This window comes from Sus scrofa, chromosome 2, assembly GCF_054392235.1.
Source record: "Sus scrofa isolate SSC_HxYL_T2T_F1_AM1 chromosome 2, Sscrofa_HxYL_maternal_Yorkshire_Landrace_v2.0, whole genome shotgun sequence".
NCBI classification, from domain to species: Eukaryota; Metazoa; Chordata; class Mammalia; order Artiodactyla; family Suidae; genus Sus; species Sus scrofa.
The window spans coordinates 89,965,393-89,988,576 of NC_139384.1; the positions used below are offsets into that span (position 1 = coordinate 89,965,393).

General features: G+C 41.6%; 1 protein-coding gene across 1 annotated transcript in view; it reads right to left on the reverse strand.

Moving 5' to 3' along the window:
* Window positions 1-461: 461 nt before the first annotated feature.
* The window catches only part of LOC146405562 (uncharacterized), a 32,803-nt gene continuing 10,080 nt past the window's right edge, over window positions 462-23,184 (reverse strand). Inside the window, exons 4-6 of the mRNA XM_085011718.1 lie at window positions 15,369-15,459; window positions 11,097-11,233; window positions 462-2,424 (exon numbers count right to left, since the gene is read on the reverse strand). Coding sequence (XP_084867844.1) covers window positions 15,402-15,459 — 58 coding nt within the window. The 3' untranslated portion in view covers window positions 462-2,424; window positions 11,097-11,233; window positions 15,369-15,401. The remainder of the gene's footprint in view (window positions 2,425-11,096; window positions 11,234-15,368; window positions 15,460-23,184) is intronic.

Consider the following 23,184-nt stretch of genomic DNA (forward strand, 5'->3'; position numbering starts at 1 on the left):
AATCACATTTATCACATATTAAGACTTACTTAATGTATATAAAATAAATGAAACTGCCTTAACTACAATCATTGACTATTTTGAATTATGTTGTGAATTGCAAAGATTTTAATGTCAGATTTTCATGTCTGTGATAGCTAATATGATACAAAGTTATGTATTTGAATCCTTTGTACTCAAAGACTATATGTGTTGTATTTTTAAAAAATAATTAGCTTAACAACTACTGAGAACTTAAAACAGCATGCTATTGCATTAAGATTTCTACAATTATTCTATCACTTGGTAGCAACCAGTGAGTATTTCAGAGAAAGTAACAATGCAGAGAAGTGGAGGAGGGACATGGAAGAAAAAAAAGGAATTTGAAGAGGTAGAGAATTTTGATTCAAAACATTGGGGAAAACCAGATTGTGGAATAGGAACCTCTAGATAACATATATAAAATGGTAAAGGATCAAGGATTTCCTAGCATTCATTTTATTTATAGGTTTGTAGCATTTTAGGATTAATAGGGATCTTGGAACCTTCTAAATCAAAACTCCCTCATTTACCAAATAAGGTCACTGGAAACTGGTGGAAGAGGTGACCTGTCCAAGATAGTGGCAGATCAAGACTACATATCAGTTCTTTGGACTGTCCAGTTAAGCATTCACATTCTCTCCAACGTGAAGTCTCTGATGTCCAAAGGAGAATCTGTAGTATTACACAACAGAACTTAAATCTTCAGCACGAATCCTCATTGCTTAGACCATTAGCTACTTAAACCTTCTAGTATAACATAAGAATTTTACTTCTTGAATCAAGATTTCTCCACTTTCATGTGGTTTCTCTGCAGTCTATATTCTCTAATATGGTATATTATACTTCAACTAAAAGATTCCTACAATTGTTACATCTATTAGCTTTCTACATTACATGACTTATCTGATTATTTTAGAGTTTATCACAAAAGCTTCCCTCACATATGAGTTTTCTGATGTCGTGTAAGATTTGTACTCCGACTGAAGGCTCTTCCACATTCATTACACAGATACGGTTTCTCTCCTGTATGAATTCTCTGATGCACTGTAAGGGATGAATTCTTAATGAAGGCTCTTCCACACTGATCGCATTCATAGGGCTTCTCACCAGTATGAATTCTTTGATGCTCAATAAGGTATCCGCTCTGGCTGAAGGCCTTTCCACATACACCACATTGATAAGGCTTCTCTCCAGTATGAATAACCAGATGGACATTAAGAGATGACCGCGCAGTGAAGTGTTTTCCACATATCACACATTCATAAGGTTTCTCTCCAGTATGAATTCTCCGATGCTGAGTAAGAGATGAATTCTTACTGAAAGTTTTCCCACACTCATTACATTCATAAGGTTTTATTCCAGAATGAAGTCTCTGATGCACTATAAGGTATGTACTTTGGCTAAAGGATTTCCCACATTTGTTACAGTTGTAGGGCTTTTCTCCTGTATGATGTCGCTTATGCAGGGTAAGAGCTGAGCTCTTACTAAATGCTTTCCCACATTCACTACACTCATAGGGCTTTTCTCCAGTATGAGTTCTCTGATGTACAACAAGGTGCATACTTTGACTGAATGCTTTTCCGCATTCATTACATTCATAAGGTTTTTCTCCTGTATGAGTTCTTTGATGCACTATGAGATTCATACTTTGGGTAAAAGCCCTACCACAATCATTACATTTGTAGGGTTTCTCTCCAGTATGAATCCTTTCATGTTGACTAAGGGCTGAATTTTTGTGGAAAGCCTTTCCACACTCTTTACACTGAAATGGTCTCTCTCCAGTATGAATTCTTTGATGAACAGTAAGGTTCATGCTCTGAGTGAAGGTTTTCCCACAATCGTTACATTTGTAGGGTTTCTCTCCAGTATGAATTCTTTGATGTACAGTAAGGGAGGAGAGTTCAAGGAAGTACTCCCCACACGCATTACACTTATAGTGTTTCTCTCCTGTATGAATCCTCTGGTGCTTAAGAAGGGATGAATTCCGGGTGAAGGTTTTCCCACACTCATTACATAAATAGATTTTCTTTATTGTAAACATTTTTCGAGCTTCAATTAATTCAGGGTTTTCTTTAGTGTCTACTTCATCTGAATCCCAATCGTTAGAACTTTCCTCCATAGTTTCTTGTGTATCAATGAATGAACCCTGATTGGAACATCTTTCAAATTCATTACCTCCATAAGTCCCTTTTTCATTGAGAGTTTCCTTATGGGTAACTTGCTCTTGGCCCAGATATCTATCTTGGTTTTCCTGTTGCCCCTCTAACCAACTATCAGGTTCCCAGGTTTCCCCTAAAGAAGAATGCCAGAGACCTTCCCTTTCCATTATTACCACATAAGATAAATCTTCAGTAATGTTGGGCTTTGTAGTTGATTCTTTGGTTTCAAGTCTTGTCTCCCAGTCTGAAAAAAATAAAAAATTCAAATGCACATTGGTTTCTGTGCTGGGGAACTGAAAAGTGTACAGTGGGAATGAAAGAATAAAACCGATATTAACTTATAGGGCACACTTGAGAGCTTTTAAAGGTGTCCATACAATTAGGAAGAGAACTGGAAGGGAAGGAAAGGACACTGACTGGTCCATAAATAATAGAAACAAGGGTAAGCAAAAAGGAAACAGCCTGGGCAGGGGGAATGTACACTGAAATCACAGGCAAGTGGACAAGGCTAAAAAATGAAGATGGAAATAAGGAAACGTGTACAGACAAGCTGGGACTGGGAGAGGCGGATCAAAAAGCCCTAACATATTTATCTGCAATTCCTACCAGCACTTCTCTGCCTCCTGCAGTGCTGCCTGTAATTCTGACACTAAATCTTCATAAAACTCACAATGTGACACTGTGAAAAGATTGTCTAACCAGGAGTCAGACAAACTTGGGTTTAAACACTGGCTATTAACACTTAACATCTTAAGTAGCTGTTTTTCAACTCTGCGTTGTCACAGATATAAAATGAGGATAAAAATAATCTGATAAGGATTAAGTAAAATAATGTACATAAAGTACCCTTAGGGAAGGAATATACTTGTCTGGAACACAAAATACCAGAACATACTTGAAACTTAACCCCTTAATGAAAACAGCACATCCAAAAGCTTACCTCTGCCCCCCAACTTTAAGGGGCATGTAATTTTCTCATTCTTTTATTTAAGAATCATAAGAGGCCCTACCCTTTCCTAAATATCCATTCTTTAAACATAAGAACTGGTGGTAGGGAAAGTAGGGGAGAATCTGTTAAACTACTTGAGATGGGGCTGGAAGAAAGATCTTATAGCCACTTAAATTATTTTCTCAGATTCCAATTTTTAACCCAGACAAAACAGCATGGAGGCAGAGGCAAACTACAATCTGAGAATCAGCTTGTTAGCTTGATCATAATTACAACAGAGATCAACACTGAACCAACATAACAAATGCCACAGACACCTTTACTTCAAAACAAAAGATATGGAAGAACTGAACCTCCTCTTTTCAACTTGACCTGCTTACGTAAGAGAAAAAGTGAAAAGCCAAGGAAGGAGGCTCCAGCTCTAAACCCCCCCCCCCAACACACACACACACACACACACACACACACACTCCCACCCACCCACCCCAGGAGTTCTCATTGTGGCTCAGAGGGTTAAGAACCCAACTAATATCCATGAGGATGCGGATTCACGATCCCTGGGCCTTGCTCAGTGGGTTAAGGGTCCAGTGTTGTGGCACGATGCAAGAGAGATCGCAAATGTGGCCTGGTTCTGGTGTGGCTGTGGCCTTGGCTGGCAGCTGCAGCTCTGATTCAACCATTAACCTAGGAACTTCATATGCCATGGGTGTAGCCCTAAAAAGACAAAAACCAAGGGGCGACACATGAACTGAAGGCTGTCCCACCTCACTATATCATATCCAGCTATCCAACTTTGAAAACATTCTGAGTGCTACCTAGTAAACAACACAAGGGTCATGGGAGACTTATTCACACTTAGACAAATAAGAAGTCCAGACAGACAACTATTCAAAGATAAATGATACACAGAAAACAGCAAATTTGGAAACTATGTAGAAGTTTAAGAAAAAATATTTTTTATTTTTTGTCTTTTGTCTGTTTTTAGGGCATGTGGAGGTTCGCAGGCTAGGGGTCCAATCGGAGCTACAGCTGCCAGCCTACGCCACAGCTCACGGCAATGCTGGATCTTTAACCCACTGAGCGAGGCCAAGGATCGAACCCGCAATCTCATGGTTCCTAGTCAGATTCGTTTCCGCTGCGCCATGGCGGGAACTCCAAAGTTTAAGAAAATTTAAAAACAGGAGTTCCCATTGAGGATCAGCAGGTTAACAACCTGACATGGTGTCCATGAAGATTCGGGTTCAGTGGGTTAAGGATCCAGTGTGCCGAGGCTGTGGCATAAGCCAGCAGCTACAGCTTCAATTCAACCATTAGCCCAGAACTTCCAAGTGCCACAGGTGTAGCCCTAAAAAGAAAAAAATGACAAAAACGGGGGTGGGGGTGGGGGCATAAAAACCAAATGGAAGAATAAATATTGTTAGAATAAATGCTTTCAATCATCAAAAGACATTTAAAAAGTTTTAAAAAAAGTTACACACAAGATTTTACAACACATGACCCAAAAAGGACTCTAGGACTTGGACACGGAACACTAAGCCCACCAGAAAAATGGGCAAAGGCTTGAAAAGGCACTTTTAAAAAGGTAACAAGGAGTTCCCATTGTGGCACAGCAGAAACAAATCTGACTAGGAACCATGAGGTTGCGGGTTTGATCCCTGGCATTGCTCAGTGGGTTAAGGATCTGGCGTTGCTGTGGCTGTGGTGTAGGCTGGCAGCTGTAGCTCCAATTAGACACTTAGCCAGGAAACCTCCACATGTCGTGGGTGCGGCCCTAAAGTGTTGGAAAAAAAAAAAAAAGAGGAGTTCCCGACGTGGCGCAGTGGTTAACGAATCTGACTAGAAACCATGAGGTTGCGGGTTCGATCCCTGGCCTTGCTCAGTGGGTTAACCATCCGGCGTTGCTGTGAGCTGTGGTGTAGGTTGCAGACCCGGCTCGGATTCCACGTTGCTGTGGCTCTGGCGTAGGTTGGCAGCTACAGCTCTGATTAGACCCCTAGCCTGGGAACCTCCATATGCTGCGGGAGCAGCCCAAGAAATGGCAAAAAGACAAAAAAAAAAAAAAAAAAGATAACACAAATAGTGAATAAACATAAGCAAAGATGCCAATCCAGTAGTAACCATGAGGCAAATTAAAGCCCCAAAAGTGATACTACCAGCACATCCACTTGAACAACAATATTCAAAAATTCAGACTGAAAGCTTCAGATTTTAAAGAGATGTACAGTAGTGGAAACTTTCACATACTGATGGTAGGAGTGTAATTTGGTTCAAATATTTGAAAATCAGTTTAGTATTAACTAGTAAGGTTGAACAGGGACACAGACTATGATTTAGCAAATCGACTAGAAGGTACATACACTTAGGAAAATTATCTTTAAAGAGTTCTCCATGATTCATAGCTTTAAAAGTAGCATTGTGTAAAACAGCAAAAAACTGGAAACCCAAATGTCCAACAATAGAATTGATAACTAAATTGACAAATATTTATACAACACAAATGAAAATAATAAATACTATAGATTTCATGTCTGTGTCTTCCCCCAAATTCATATGGTAAAGCCTAATACCCAAATGAGACAACATGAACAAGTGTCTTTGGGTCATCATGAGGGTAAAGCCGTCATGATGGGATTAGTGTTCCAACAAGAAGTGGCACGCCATTACAAATCAACTAAACTTTAATAAAAGAAAAAAAAATTTTTTAAAAAAAACATAGTACACACAAGAGAACTATCTCTATCCTATGAACCAGGAGGTGGGTCCTTACCAAAACCCAACCATGCTGTAGTTTCCACCATGGTGCAGTAGGTTAAGACTCCAACTGTAGCAGCTCAGGTTCAATTCCTGGACTGTTGAAGTGGGTTAAAGGATCTGAAGTTGCCACAGGCACAACATGGGGTGCAGCTACAAAATAGATTCATTTCCTAGCCCAGGAACATCCATATGCTGCGAGTGCAGCCAAAACAAACAAACCAACAAACAAACCAAAACCCTGCTGACACCCTGATCTCAGAATTACAGCCTCTAAAAGTATGAGAAATAAATGTCTGATGATTAAGTCATTAGGTCTATGGTATTGTTACAGAAACTTGAACTGCCTAAGTGAACATTAATAAACTAAAGCCATACATTATCAATATGAATAAATAATTTAAGCAAAGTCACAGAAAAATACATAGAGTTAAGAGTCCATTTAGAGAAAGTTTAAAGCAGCTGTAGCTCCGATTAGACCCCTAGCCTGGGAACCTCCAATATGCTGCGGAAGCAGCCCCAGAAAAGGCAAAAAGACAAAAAGATAAAAAGCCAAAAAGAAAAAAAAACCTAAAGTCAGCAGAAAGAAGGAAATCATACAGCTTGTACAGGAAATCTAATAGAGATTTAAAAAACAATAGGAAAAAAAAAGATCAATAAAAGCAAGGGATGGAGTTCCCATTGCGGTAGAGCAAGCAGATTAAGAACCCAGGAACATGGAGTCCCTGAAGATTCAGGTTTGATACATAGCCTCATTCTGTGGGGTTAAGGATCCAGCCTTGCTGCAAGTCACAGATGGGGCTTGAATCCCGCATTCCAATGGCTGTGGTTAAGGCCAACAGCTGCAGCTTTGATTCAACCCCTGGCCTGGGAACTCCCATTTGCTGCAGGTGCAGGGGTGGGGGAGGTGGGGGGACAAGGGGACCAAGAGATGGTTCTTTGAAGAGAACATATGCAAAACATTTTCTAACATCAACCATATAAATGTTTTCTTAGATTAGTCTCCCTGGGCAACAGAAAGAAAAACAAAAATCAACAAATGAGACCTAGTTAAACTTGCGAGCTTTTGGAAACTATTAAAAAAAAGTAAGACATCCTGTGCAATTGGAGAAAATAGTTGCAAATGATATACCCTCCAAAACACACAAATTCATACAACTCAACAACAAAAAGAAACAGCCCAATTGATAAATGGGCAGAAGAGTTAAATAGATATTTCTCCAAAGACATTTGGGCGGCCAGCAGGTACATGAAAAGATGCCCAACATTACTAGTTATTAGAGAAATGCAATTCAAAACTTCAATAAAGTACCACCTCGCACTGGGCAGAAAGGCCATCATTAATACAATTCATCATTAAGTCTACAAATAACAAGTAAGCTGGTACAACCACTACAGAAAACCATATGGAAGTTCCTCGATACTCAATATAGAACTACCATGATCCAGCAATCTCACTCCTGAGCATGTATCAGGACAAAATTTTAAGTCAAGAAGATGCATGCACCCTAATGTTCACAGGCTAACTATTCACAAGAGACAAGACATGGAAGCAACCTATACGTCCACCAACAGATGAATGGATTAGGAAGGTAAGTTACATATATACAGTGGAATATTATTCATCCATAAAGAATAACAAAGTTTTTCCAAGAGGACATGGATTCAATCCCTGGGCTACCTCAGTGGGTTAAGGATCCCACGTTGCCACAAGCTGTGGTGTAGGTTGCAGACACAGCTCAGATCTCTAGCCACAAATATCCACATGTCGCAGATGCGGCTTTTAAAAAAAATGCCATTTGCAGCAACATGGATGCAACTAGACTCTCATACTAAGTGAAGCAAGTCAGAAAGAGAAAGACAAATACTATGATATCATTTATATGTATGTGGAATCTAAAATATGGCACAAATGAACCTATCTACAAAACAGAAACAGACTCACAAAGAACAGACTAGAACGGGAAAGGTGGAGGGAGTGGGATGATATGGGAGTTTGGGGTTAATAGATGGAAACTATTACATTTAGAATGGATAAGCAATGAGGCCCTACAGTACAGCACAGGGAATTATATCCAATCTATTGGGGCAGACCATAATGGAAGATAGTATGAGAAAAAGAATGTACATATATATGTATGACGGGATCACTTTGTTGTCAGCAGAAACAGGCACAACATTTGTAAATCAACTAAAACTTAAAAAAATACAAATAAGGAGTTCCCGTCGTGGTGCAGTGGTTAACGAATCTGACTAGGAACCATGAGGTCTCGGGTTCAGTCCCTGCCCTTGCTCAATGGGTTAACGATCCGGCGTTGCTGTGAGCTGTGGTGTAGGCTGCAGACGCGGCTCGGATCCCTTGTTGCTGTGGCTCTGGCGTAGGCTGGCGGCTACAGCCCCGATTAGACCCCTAGCCTGGGAACCTCCATATGCCGCGGGAGCAGCCCAAGAAATGGCAAAAAGACCAAAAATAAATAAATAAATAAATATATTAATTCCAAGATCTGCTTCTTCGTAAAAAGAAAAAAATTGACTGCTACAGTTTTTTAAAAAACTGGCCTAAGTGATCTCAGTAGGAACAAGGGTTGCCAAATGACAATGGAGTCAAGCCTACAAAGGATTGAGGAAAGGGTGATGTGAGTCAAGAATTCCATGAGGGCAGTCAGTATTCTATGGACAGAGAAAACCAAAGCACTTTTTTAAACATGAGAGATTCAGTAATTACAGTACTCCTAAGCAGTTCCTGAAATATTAAATATTACTTAAATATACGAACAAAGGAATCCCAGCATGCTATCATAAATCTAGTACTATTATTAATAGGTCATGGGGAAAAGGGAGTATGAGCAACCTGATAGATGCTTCAAAGTATTTGATATCCAACATCCAAATATCCAATATCCAACATCAAACCTGACTCAAAAACCAAAATACCAACACTGTACCAAGCATAGAAATAAAACATTAAAAGAATTCACACTAAAAGCAGAATCAAGGAAATGATGCTTACTATCACTCCAAAAGTGTGACCACCCTCAGACAACTGAAAGGGGAGCAAAATTTTATTTTCCCCAGATTACACAACTGTCTCCATGTCAAACTATTAAGTGCCTTTTAATCAGAATTAGTAAAGTATACTGAGGGCTGGAACTTGAGCATAAAGGATCAAAAACTATAGCTCTTCCAGGATTGGAAGACATTTCACATCCTTGCCATTCTGCTCTCCTTAAATAAGGATCCTACAAGACACAGCAGTATGCTTGGCCATAATAAGGCTTTAAGGATCGTTAGATTAGCTATCATTACATTATTTCATGTTAAACAACATACAACTCTCTCTTCCTTTACTACTAAGCAGTTATTTCAAGTGATGGCCCATACTCCCTTATTGTCTTAGAATGCCTAGTTAACTTACAGGGTTTATTTAATTTTGGCACTTAATTAGGACTTGAGCAAGAGTCCCCAGACCAAGAGGTCTTGGAAAGACAAATCCTTTAATATTTACGACTGGGACTGGCCATAGCAGAGGCCAGGGGCCTGTAGAGTATTTGGTGGGAGTGGTTCTAGGGCAGTAGATCCCACTCCTCCTAGGAGGGGATGCTGATTTTTTTTCTTTTCTCCTTTTATATTTCTTCTGTCCTAATTATTGAGCTACTCCTTCCATTCAACCAGACTATTTCAATAATTCTCCTGACTGGACTTCCTACTTAACATTCATGCTAGTCTACAGTACATACAGAGCAACCAGACTGATCTTCTGAATATGATAAACCATTCATTCAATAACTATTGAGTCGGCACTGTACATATATACTTTGCATATACTGCAGGCTAGCATGAGTGTTAAGTAGTAAGTGTAAGGGATGTAGCAATGAATACATTTCTGCCCTGGAGCAACTTATATTTCAGTCAGAGGAAGAAGGGTAATCCACACAATAAAGAGGTAAAATACTTAGTATTTAAATGAAAAAACAGAAGCAATTAAATAGAAATACAGAATATGATACACAAGGGTAAAGATTTGTAATTTTAGACAGTCTTCAAGAAAGGCCTCGCTGACAAGGTGACATTGAAACCAAGACTTTAGGAGCTAAAGAGGGAGTCACAGGGCTGAGAGCCTGTGCCCTGGTGGGCCTAACCCTGAGCAAGAATGAAACTTTCTGGATACTCCTACATTTATTATAATCTTTCAGTTTTCCTATTAATGGAAAGAAAGATATCCGCCTGCACTAAACATTAATGAGGCTCATTATGAAGGTAGATAGGAACTCTGTGTTTATACATATATATTTACACACACAAAAAGGTAATCACCCAGTACAGTAAAATATGTTTAAAACACAAACAGTAGGTCTCCGTGTTTATAGATAGTTAAAGATAGCTTCCTGAAAAGCTTAAAATGTTACAGAATCTCTAACTGTACCTTATTTTTCAGACATAATCTTTCAAAAGAGATTTCTACTACTCTATACTTTTTTTCAGGACTGAATTTATTGTCAATTGCTTTCAAGTCTAATGACTACCGATTAAAGGCTAAAAATTCACTGCTTTACACAGTATTGATAATTTCCTCTTCCATGTTAACAAGTTTATTTGTGGTAATACAATCTCCTTACATTTGCTACTCAGCTTTTCTAAAATAGGAGCAAAATCTAATGAAGCATTCAATAACTGTACTCATGAAAACTTCAGTGCAGAAAAAGAAAACAATCATCTGAAAAGAAAGTTAAGCCAGGATGTAGAAGGTCTATTTTTACTAGACATATTATAGGTAATAAGAACTCATAGTGAAGTTCCCAAGACGGCTCAGCGGAAATGAATCTGACTAGCATCCACGAGGATGCAGGTTCAATCCCTGGGCTCACTCAGTCGGTAAGGGATCCTGTGTTGCCATGAGCTGTGGTGTAGGTCACAGACTCAGCTTAGATCCCACATACTTGTGGCTGTGGTGTAGGCCAACAGCTGCAGCTCCAATTCAACCCCTAAGCCTGGAAACTTCCATGTGCCACTGGTACTGCCCTAAAAAAGACCAAAAACAAAAAAAAACAAAAAACAACTCATCACAAGGCAAGGCAAGAAAGTTAGGATTTTTTAGGAATTAGTGTTAAACTTGGAGACAAAAACAAAACAAAACAGAGAGCTTGGTTCAATTTCTTGCCTGTCTTCTCACCTCTGTGGGCCCATGCTTCCACCATGAAGGAACTCATAGTACCTACCCTGAAGGATTGTTCTGATGAGCAAATCAGATGATGCCTGGGGAAGAGCTGAGCACAGCACTTGGTTGCTGCTTTCTCCTCTTGGTTTTTGGATGAGATAATAAGTAGCTTACTCTGACAGTAACACCAAAGAGAATCTGGAAAGAACAAGATCTGGAGTTTGCACATCATCATTTTCTGGGCTCTGTTCTCTTTATCCACTTTTCTATGCCTTTCATTTCCCCTCTCTAGTGGGTACCTCTCTGCTCCTACTGTAAATGCCTTCAAGTCTCTTCCTTGGTAAAGAACAAAACCAAGGCCCTCTACCTCTAACTTCTTTCAGTTCCTGCCCTTTCATCCTTTCCCTTCAAAGTTAATCTTATTGAAACAACAGTCGTTACTTAAGTCTTAGTTGTTTACTTCTTCACACTTCTTCCCACAGCACATTCCCAGTAGCACCAGACAGAGCACTTGTCCCTGTGTCACAGGCCACTTCCTCAAATATAAGCCCAAGAGCACTTCTCATTTCTTACTTGGCACGCACTGTTGCACTCTTTCCTGTCTGCCTCTCTGCCCTGGGGCCAGCTCCCCATAAACTCTCTCCTCTTTCTCTGACCATTTTCATCCCTACTAGAACATCTTTGGCCCCCAGTCAAATTTATTCTTCAGGATTCCACCCTTGCTTTGCCCTTCTTACTTGCTCTTTCTGATTAATTAAAAATATTAATGTAAGAGTATTTTCATGAATATCACAAATACGATTCTAATACTAAAAGCTAGTTTTACCTCATAAAAAATTCTACTTGATGTCATCTAATAGTCACTCAATAAACATTATATACCTACTGTGGCACACAATGCGCTAGGCAGGGAATACAAAGTAAGTTCAATTATAAAAATGCAGTAAGCCAAATACCAGTGGCTAGACAGACATTCAAAAATGCAAGGAAAATACAGTGAGAAATGCAATCATACACAAGAGAAGAATCCATTAAGATTCAATCCAATAAAGAAGTAGGAAGGCGGGCAAAAATTGGGAGAGGAAAACACAATGATATAAACACCTTTAGAAGTTTCTGTCATGGCTCAGTGGAAACGAAATCTGACTAGGATCCATGAAGATGAAGATTCGATCCCTGGCCTCACTCAGTGGGTTGAGGATCTGGCACTGCCATGAGCTATGGTGTAAGTCACAGATGTGGCTCAGATCTGGTGTTGCTGTGGCTGTGGTATAGGCAGGCAGCTACAGCTCCAATGTGATCCCTAGCCTGTGAACCTCCATATACCCTAGGTGTGGCCCTAAAAAGACATAAATAAATAGATAAATACCTTTGTTTGCCTCTGCTGCTTCCAGAAAACCCACCAACATGACAGTAATGAAAAAGTCATAAATACACTAATCTCAGGAACAAAAGAAAAAATGCTGCATGCACCCAACAAAAAAAACAAAAACCCCAACCAAAAATAAAAATTTATACATTCTCATATAGACAAGAAGTCCGATGTGGCCAGAGGGGTTAAGGATGTGGCACAGGTTGCATGCAGCTGCGGTGTTGGTCTGATGCGTCCCTGGGAACTTCCACATGCCTCAGGTGCAGCCAAAAAAAAAAAAAATTTTTTTTTTTTTTTTTTTTTTTTTTTTAAATAAAAAGATTGCTGTTGGAGTTCCCGTCGTGTCGCAGTAGTTAACGAGTCCAACTAGGAACCATGAGGTTGCAGGTTCGGTCCCTGCCCTTGCTCAGCGGGTTGATGATCTGGCCTTGCCGTGAACTGTGGTGTAGGTCGCAGACACGGCTCGGATCCTGCGTTGCTGTGGCTCTAGCGTAGGCTGGCAGCTACAGCTCCGATTAGACCCCTAGCCTGGAAGCCTCCATCTGCCGTGGGAGCGGCCCAAGAAATGGCAAAAAGACAAAATAAATAAATAAGTTAATTAATTAAAAAAAAAAAGATTGCTGTTAAAAAAGGAACACTCAAAAAGAAGGCTCATGGAAATAAAACATGTGATGACAAAAAAAAGTTTCTTTCACAGAAAAGACTGAAAGACAAAGTTTAAACTTCAACCATGCCGCACAATTTACCACAGGGTTTCTGTACCTGCTGCTTCCTGTGCCCATAAATTTCTCCCACTTGGCCCATCACTCTGAGTATCTGTCCAGCAGCCAGCCACCTAAAGAGGCCTTCCTTGGTCACCTTTATGTTAACAGATCTACTTCCCTTATGATGCTGTTTTTCCACACAGCACCAGACTCCACAATATTCATTTCCTCCCTTCTTCCTTCCTTTCTTTTCCCTTCTCTCTCCCTGCATTCTTTCTTTGTCTCCCCTACTAGACTATAAACTCTACATGGGCAGTCCCATAGTGGCTCCAGGGGGTTAAGGATCTGATCTTGGAATTTCTTGTTATGGCTCAGTGGTTAAGAACCTAACATACTGTCTGTGAGGATGGGGGTTTGATCCCTGGTCTCTCTCAGTAGGTTACAGATCTGGTGTTGCCACAAACTGTGGTGTAGGCTGGCAGCTACAGATCCAATTCTACCCCTAGGCTGCCAATGTCCATATGCCCCAGGTGCAGCTCTTTAAGAGGGGATTGAAAAAAAAAAAAAGGAATCCGGTTTTGTCACTGCAGCAGCTCAGGCACTGCTATGGCGTGGATTTCCCTGGGCCGGGAACTTCTGAGTGCTCAAAAAATATTTTGTAGTTATTAATATAAATAGGAATAATAATCAAATCTAGACATCTGTAATAAAGTTGATTAAAGTTGCCTAATAAATCAGCATTAAAAGCCTAAGATAATATTTAAAGTGGTGCAATGTTTATCAAGAGCCACGAAACTATCCTTTGACCCAGTGACTCTTCTACAATTCTGTTCTTTATAAAGCTAACTGGAAATAAGCAGCTATATTCACAATTTGATTTTTTTACTTAAGATAGCCATATACTTTTACTTAGATAGCCATATACTATTAAGAGATCAAAAATATTTGCCTCTTGGAGTTCCCACCGTGGTACAGCGGTTAACAAATCCAACTAGGAACCATGGGGTTGCAGGTTCAATCCCTGGCCTTGCTCAGTGGGCATTGCCATGAGCTGTGGTGTAGGTCGCAGATGCGGCTCGGATCCCGCATTGCTGTGACTCTGGCGTAGGCCAGCGGCTATGGCTCCGATTCGACTCCTAGCCTGGGAACTTCCACATGCCGCGGGAGCAGCCCAAGATATGGCAAAAAGAGCAAAAAAAAAAAAAAGCCTCTTTAATTTAAACAAGGTATAAAAGGAAGTGATGACCAACACTTTCACAATGAGTAGAAAAGATAACGTATAAAAGTGTATTTTGTCAAAGTCAGTGAAAATATCTGAAAGAGAAATTTCAGTTATGAGGAGAATTAGAAGGCAGAGAACAAAGATTAAGAAGTATTAGTATTAGAGAATAGGACTGAATAGGTAATAGATGCAGAGTAAAAATTTAGGAATGAGGAATATATAAAATATAAGGTTACTAGTGAAAACAACAAGACTGAACTCATTTGTTTTTGTTTTGCTTTTTAGGGCCACACTCACAGCATGTGGAGGTTCCCAGGCTAGGGGGTCCAATCAGAGCTACACCTGCCAGCCTAGGCTATACAAAGCCACAGCAACGCTGGATCCTTAACTCACTGAGCAAGATCGGGGATTGAACCTGAAACCTCATGATTCCTAGTCACACTTGTTTCCACTGTGGCACGGCAGGAACCCCCAAAATTCATTTGTTTTTAAATGAAGACTATATAAAACTATACAATGCAGATGAAGTGTTAGTTTCCATTAAAGAGAGTTCCCTTGTGGAGCAGGATCCAGTGTTGTCCCTGAAGCAGTTTGGGTCCCTGCAGTGGCTCATGTACTTCTACATGCCATGGGCACAACCAAAAAAGAAAACAAAACAAGTTGACAAATACTTAAGTGAATAATGGAAAGGAAGCTATGAATGAATATAGACATTGAGACTGAGAAAACTTGGGACAAGAATAAAGAGAATAAAGTAAAGGGAGACAGAAAGACAAGCATTCAAAGTACAGAGGAAGACAGTGGAGGAAATAAGTAACTGCTAACATTTACTGACAGGTCAGTCCTGTTCCAGCACTACATACTTAGGACTCCTATACCCAAGAGACATTATTAGCTCCTTCCAGGGTAAGGAGGTATGCAAGACCTAGGCAGGATGAGTGACATCCTGAGCAGGTCTCAAATGACCCAGGGATCTCTGAAGTGGTTTCTCCAAGGTGACACTCATGGAGCAAGTCCTTGCAGCCTGATCCTTACCTGGGGAGATGCACCCTGGATGCTCTTTTGTCATCAATTCTCAGTTCTTGCTCCAGCTGAGAAATCACATTTGGTTTGGAAAGCTGATGCCCTGCTTGGGAGGAAAGACACCAAATTTGGGTTCTGAATTGAGCATAAAAACCACTCCCCCAGAGTTCCTGCTGTCAGGGATCCAATCCCTGACCCAGAACTTCCATGTAGCATTGGTGCAGCCATTAAAAACAAACAAACAAAAAAACCAAACAAACCCTCCCAGCTGGTCTTATTCTGTCCCCTTCAGGGCTTCTGTAACAAAGCAAGGTGTAGCTTCTGAGGTTTCCCATTTCCATTCTCTACAGAAAAAGACCTTGAAAGGGAGGACACCAAGCAACTAACCTAAAAGGATGCCCAGTTACATCAGGATTTTCAAGTATGAATTCATGAATTTCAGAGGCTATATGTCAAGGGCAGGAATGATAGCTATGGGCAGGTTTTAAGTTATAAGTAGTCTTTGCCCAGAGAAACCAGGTTCCTATAGTTCTCCAGCATCACTTTCCCATGTTAAGTTCCTCTGAGCAGAATCTAAATGAATCTACTCCTCCCAGGTGAAATCCAAACACAGCCTTGAATGCCAGATTCCTAGAATTATAAATTCCTGTTCATCAAAGGATTATACAGGTTAACACCCTCTGAGGAAAGTGAACTAACAACCAGACTTAGAAGGGACGGGATAAAGAGATCTGTGAGGGAAAAATGTCTTATCCTCCAAAGGAAACTAAAACATCTGCAACAAAAACACATTATCATGAAGTAATGACATAAATATAGAAAGGGCTTTGGTATTTAAGAGCAGGAATCAGAGGTTTAAGTATATAATAGTGACACTGAAGGCTGTTCTAGGGAGTTCCCGTCGTGGCGCAGTGGTTAACGAATCCGACTAGGAACCATGAGGTTGCGGGTTCGGTCCCTGCCCTTGCTTGTGGGTTAACGATCCGGCATTGCCGTGAGCTGTGGTGTAGGTTGCAGATGCGGCTCGGATCGCGTGTTGCTGTGGCTCTGGCGTAGGCCGGCGGCTACAGTTCCGATTAGACCCCTAGCCTGGGAACCTCCACATGCCGCGGGAGCGGCCCAAGAAATAGCAAAAAAAAAAAAAAAAAAAAAATGAAGGCTGTTCTAGATTAGCACTGGAGAAGAGCAGGTTGTATTCTGGTCCTTCTTATTCGCCCTGTTGATGAAGGAGGGATTCCCTAAATAGCACAACACGACCAAACAGGTGACACCCAGCCCTGGAAAGTAGCACTAAGAGAAGAGCAGGTGGTGTTCTGGTCCCTCCTATTCACCCTGTCCAAGAAGGAGGGATTCCTCACTCTAAAAAACACATGACCAAACACATGACACCCAGCCTTGGATAGTGAGACTGACAGCAGTTCACTAGCCACATATCCTCACAACTGGGGGAGGACTCTCTAAGCCATGAAGGGTCACTTTGAGGTTTCTCTGAGAACAGCGATCCAGCAGGGGCTTTGTACTGACAAGAGGGTGATTACAATGGGAAGATGCGACGGCTGTGTTTCAGCAATTTTGTGGGCTGGCAGGGAGAAGAAACTCATTAGGATTAGGAAGGGTGTGCCTGGCTAGGTTTTAGGGGAGTTAGTGGGTTGGGGAGCCTTTCCCACTGGGTGAGCACATATCCAGAGAGAGCAAGGTAAATCTTTTGGACTTCTTGGAGCTCTGAGAGTTGCAAAAGTAGCACATGGAATTTCAGGTTTTACAACAACTGCTTGGAATTCCAGTTAATGGGGGGAAAGCAGCTGCAAAGAGGATACATCTAGACAAGCAAAAAAACACCCAGGCTGGCTTGAAAATGTCACTTTAGGGTGTTCCCACAGTGGCTCAGTGGAAACAAAGCCACTTAATTACCCATGAGGATGTAGGTTCGATCCCTGGCCCTGCTCAGTGGATTAAGGATCCCGAATTGCCATGAGCTGAGGTGTAGGTTGCAGACAGGGCTCAGATCTGGCATGGCTATGATGTAGGCCACAACCTGCAGCTCTGACTCCTAACCTGGAAACCTCCATATGCCGCAGGTGTGGCCCTAAAAACCAAAAAAAAGAAAAGAAAAAAGAAAGAAAATGTCATTTCAAATTTATAAGCCCATTTCAGCCTTCTTTCCTAGCCCTTGGGCTAGAAAATAAAATCCTGTAAGCATTTGATTTCCTAGCCCTTGGGCTAGAAAATAAAATCCTGTAAGCATTTGCTGTTTAATGAGTTTGATGCTTAATTTCATGAGTCAACTTTACTGAGCTAAGGTCTGCCCTGACAAGTGGTAAAGTATTACTTCTGGGTGTTTCTATGAGAGTGCTCCTATCTGAATCAGTAAAGCAGGTAAAGCAGAGGTGGGAGGGCATCATCCAATCCACTGAGTAGAACAAAAAGCCTGAGGAAGGGCAACTTTTCTCTCAGCTTGAGCTGAGGGCCAACTCCTGCCCCGACACCAATGCTCTAGGTTCTTGCGCCTACAGACCAGGACTTACACTGGCTTTCCTGGAAAGTGCAAATGGCAGATCATGGGGACTCTTCATCCTCCATAATCGTGTGGGCCAATTCCTTGCAATCTCTGTATTGACATATGTCCTATTGGTTCTGTTTCCCTGACCAGTATGAGGGAACACTGAGTGGTGAAACTGAGCAGGACCCTGGGGGCTCCTGGGCACAAAAAACTTTTTATGTTCCTTCCCCATTTCTTGCTTGTAGGAACTAGGCCTTACTCAGCCTCCTTGACCTTCCCTGAGTTCCAAATGGTAGGTTCAAACAGTCGCTAATCAAAGGGAGAGGATGTAGAGACAAAGAGCAGTCAAGAAACAACAGTGCAGCCTTGGGGCAGGGTCCTGGTTCTGCCTCAAGGAAGAAACATGTGATTGTATCTTTGAGATCTTCCGAAGAACTAACCCCCCACCCCCACCACCAACAAATGATAGATGTTAACTATTTGATGAAGTATTCTACATTCCAGAAAGGTCACAGTGCCATAAAATAATCTCCAGGACCACCAAAGCTAGTCCCAGGTCCACAACTCAACTTTGAAAAAGCATGCAAGCTTGCTTCTACCCTGATCCTTAACTGTGGCCCTATTTTCCACTCCCAAAATATAAGACCCCCTTCCTATTATCTCCAGTCTTTAGGGCATTAGCCTTCTATGGCCTCCTTTGCCTTGCAAAGCAATAAAAGCTACTCATTTCTCCTTCACCCAAGGAGAAGGCACCAGTGGCAGTCACTGTAAACGAATACTTGCATTTGTACCCAGTTCTGTACCCACAGGATGTTCACACATGTATCAGCTCATTTAATCTAGATGACAACCTGCTAGATGATAGCATTAAAGTCATTCTATAGATGAGGATCTTTATAAAATGATGAATCAATCTGAAGACCAAAAAAATTAAATAACCTCTCCAAGATCATACAGCTTGAACCCAAGGCCACCCAACTCCCCATGTTGTAAATAAGAAGGCCAAAGAGACCCTAGGAACCATCACTCAGCAAGAAAGTGAGACAAAGGCAGAAAGGAGACTGAGGGAGTTCCTGTCGTGGCGCAGTGGTTAACGAATCCGACTAGGAACCATGAGGTCGAGGGTTCGGTCCCTGCTCTTGCTCAGTGGGTTAAGGATCCGGTGTTGCCGTGAGCTGTGGTGTAGGTTGCAGACGCGGCTCGGATCCCGCGTTGCTGTGGCTCTGGCGTAGGCCGGTGGCTACAGCTCCGATTCAACCCCTAGCCTGGGAACCTCCATATGCCGCAGAAGCGGCCCAAGAGATAGCAACAACAACAACAACAACAACAAAAGACAAAAGACAAAAAAAAAAAAAAAAGAAAGGAGACTGAGGACTAAATCTCTAGGGAAAGAGGGTTTCCAGGAGGGCATTGGCCAACACTCTTAGAACCTGGGTAGGCCAAACAGCACCATGACTGAAAAAGACTAATTTCAACAGAGGGATGAAGGAAGAAGCCAGCTTACAGTGGATAAAATAAAGGGAAGATAGGAATCAGAAGCAGCCAGATGAAATTACTTCAAACATCTTGTCAAACAGATGAGAGATAAGACTGTATGGAAAGAAGGAACAAGTCGTGGAAATAAAACTATGGAAAAGGTTTTCATTCGAGGAGTTCCCTGGTGGCCCAGCAGGTTAAGGATCTGGCATTGTCACTGAAGAGGCTTGGGTCACTACTGTGGCATGAGTTCAATCCCTGGCCCAGGAACTTCCACATGTCCCAGGCATGGCCAAAGAAAAAAAAAATAACCAGGAGTTCCCGTCGTGGTGCAGTGGTTAACGAATCCGACTAGGAACCATGAGGTTGCGGGTTCGGTCCCTGCCCTTGCTCAATGGGTTAACGATCTGGCGTTGCCGTGAGCTGTGGTGTAGGTTGCAGATGCGGCTTGGATCCCACGTTGCTGTGGCTCTCGTGTAGGCCGGTGGCTACAGCCTCGATTCAACCCCTAGCCTGGGAACCTCCATATGCCGCGGGAGCGGCTCAAAGAAATAGCAAAAAGACAAAAAAAAAAAAAAAAAAAAACCACCAAAATACTTGCGTACAAAAACAGATGTAATTGGGTTTTTATCTATTAAAAGACAAAACTGAACAACTGGTTTAAAATCCAGGAGTTCCCGTCGTGGCGCAGTGGTTAACGAATCCAACTAGGAACCATGAGTTTGTGGGTTCGGTCCCTGCCCTTGCTCAGTGGGTTAACGATCCGGCGTTGCCGTGAGCTGTGGTGTAGGCTGCAGACGCGGCTCAGATCCTGCGTTGCTGTGGCTCTGTCGTAGGCCGGTGGCTACAGCTCCGATTCCACCCCTAGCCTGGGAACCTCCATATGCCGCGGGAGTGGCCCAAGAAATAGCAGCAACAACAACAACAACAACAACAACAACAAAAGACAAAAAGGCAAAAAATAAAATAAAATAAATAAAAAATAAAAAAATAAAAATAAAAATAAAATCCAATGATTAATGCACATACAAGAAATACATCTAATACCCAAGCTGAAAAGTAAAAAACAGGTGCAGGGAGTAGGGGGCAGGTAAAGACAAGATGTAGCAGGCAAAAGCAAACAAAAAGAATGCAGGGAGAACATATCAGATAAGAGAATACATGGGAAATAAAACATAAGCTCCTTCTTTGTGAAAGATAACATCAGAAATATGACATTTTCTTTCAAAAAAGAATCTATTTTGTTCCTGTTGTAGCACAGTGGAAACGAATCTGACTAGAACCATGAGGTCAATGGTTCGATCCCTGACCTCACTCTGTGTGTTAAGGATCCAGTGTTGCCATGAGCTATGGTGTAAGTCGGCGACTGTAGCTCCGATTCGACTCCTAGCCTGGGAACCTCCATATGCTGTGAAGGCAGCCCTAAAAAGCAAAAAAAAAAAAAAGAAGACTCTGCTTTTAATAAATTAATAACAAGGTAAATGCCTTATTAGCTGAACATATTTGTAAGAATCAAAAGCTTAACATTCAGACTCCTGTGGGCTAGGTCTTCCCCACTTTCCTAGATTTTGGACGCCTAAGTTTAGGGCCCCATTGAGTGCCAGTTTGTGCCTACTATGAATTGTTTGGAAATTCCCTTGTGGTGCAGGTTTGAACGGTGGCCTGGAAAGTTCCACAGACCAAAAAAAAAAAAAAAAGTACTATGGAATCCTGTATAGAGACTGAAGTGAAACTTAACTGTGTTGTTCATAAAATGAAGATTTACAATGCTGTGTTAATTTCTGCCGTACAAGCAAAGGGATTGTTTTGTGTATAGTCTTCTCCATTATGGTTTATCACAGGATCCTGAATATATTTCCTTGTCATCTTGTTGTTTACCCATCCTGTATGTAATACTCTGTCATTGCTAACCCCAAACTCCCAATCCATCCATCCCTCACCCCTGCTCTCCCTTAGCAAAAAGTCTGTTCTGCTTGTGAGTGTATCATAGATAAATTCATTTGTGTTGTGTTGTATTTTAGATTCCACATATAAGTGATATCATATTGTATTATTCTGTCTGTGTCTGACTTACTTTGCTCAGTATGATAATCTCTAGGTCCTAAAATGTGTCTACAGTTAATCTCTTAAGATGTTTTCTCCCTTTCTCCAAAGAAGATATACAGATGGCCAACAAACACATGAAAAAATGCTCAACATCGCTAATTATATGAGAAATGCAAATCAAAACTACCATGAGATACCACCTCACACCAGTCAGAATGGTCATCATTAATAAATCCACAAATAACAAGTGCTGGAGGGGCTGTGGAGAAAAGGGAACCCTCCTGCACTGTTGGTGGGAATGTAAACTGGTACAGCCACTATGGAGAACAGTTTGGAGATACCTTAGAAATCTATACGTAGAACTTCCATATGACCCTGCAATCCCACTCTTGGGCATCTATCCGGACAAAACTCTACTTAAAAGAGACACATGCACCCGCATGTTCTTTGCAGCACTATTCACAATAGCCAGGACATGGAAACAACCCAAATGTCCATCGACAGATGACTGGATTCGGAAGATGTGGTATATATACACAATGGAATACTACTCAGCCATAAAAAAGAATGACAATGCCATTTGCAGCAACATGGATGGAACTAGAGAATCTCATCCTGAGTGAAATGAGCCAGAAAGACAAAGACAAATACCATATGATATCACTTATAACTGGAATCTAATATCCAGCACAAATGAACATCTCCTCAGAAAAGAAAATCTTGGACTTGGAGAAAAGACTTGTGGCTGCCTGATGGGAGGGGGAGGGAGTGGGAGGGATCGGGAGCTTGGGCTTATCAGACACAACTTAGAATAGATATACAAGGAGATCCTGCTAAATAGCATTGAGAACTTTGTCTAGATACTCATGTTGCAACAGAAGAAAGGCTGGGGGAAAAATGTAATTGTAATGTATACATGTAAGGATAACCTAACCCCTTTGCTGTACAGTGGGAAAATAAAAAAAATAAAATAAAAAAATAAAGATTGTTTCCTAGCACTACATTAGGCACAAGGTAACTCATGGTGTTTCAAACAAGCAGGCTTTTTTTTTTTTTTTGTCTTTTTTTGCTATTTCTTGAGCCGCTCCCGTGGCATATGGAGGTTCCCAGGCTAGGGGTCTAATTGGAGCCGTAGCCACCAGCCTACGCCAGGGCCACAGCAACGCAGGATCTGAGCTGCATCTGCAACCTACACCACAGCCAATCGTTAACCCACTGAGCAAGGGCAGGGACCGAACCTGCAACCTCATGGTTCCTAGTCGGACTCGTTGACCACTGCGCCACGACGGGAACTCCAAGCAGGCTTTTTTGATAGTTATTCTTTAAAAGGGTTAACAAATAGGGATTGTTTGTTTATTTATTGTTTGTTTGTAGGATCACACTGTGTCATAGAGAAGTTCCCAGGCTAGAGGTTGAAGAGGAGCTACAGCTGCCAGCCTACACCACAGCCACAGCAAGGTGGGATCTGAGCCGTGTGGGATCGAATCCATATCCTCCAGAGTTCCAGTTGTGGCACAAGGGAAACAAATCTGACTAGTATCCATGAGGATGCTGGTTCAATCCCTGGCCTAGCTCAGTGGGTCTGGGACCCGGCCTTGCTGTGAGCTGTGGTGTAGATGCAGGCGTGGCTGGGTTCCCATGTTGCTGTGGTGTAGGCCAACAGCTATAGCTCCGATTCAACTCCTAGCCTGCAAACTTCCATATGCTGCGTGGGTGGGACCCTTAAAAAAAAAAAAAAAAAAAAAAATCGAACCGGCATCCTTATGGATACTAGTCGGATTCATTTCTACTGTGCCACAATGGGAC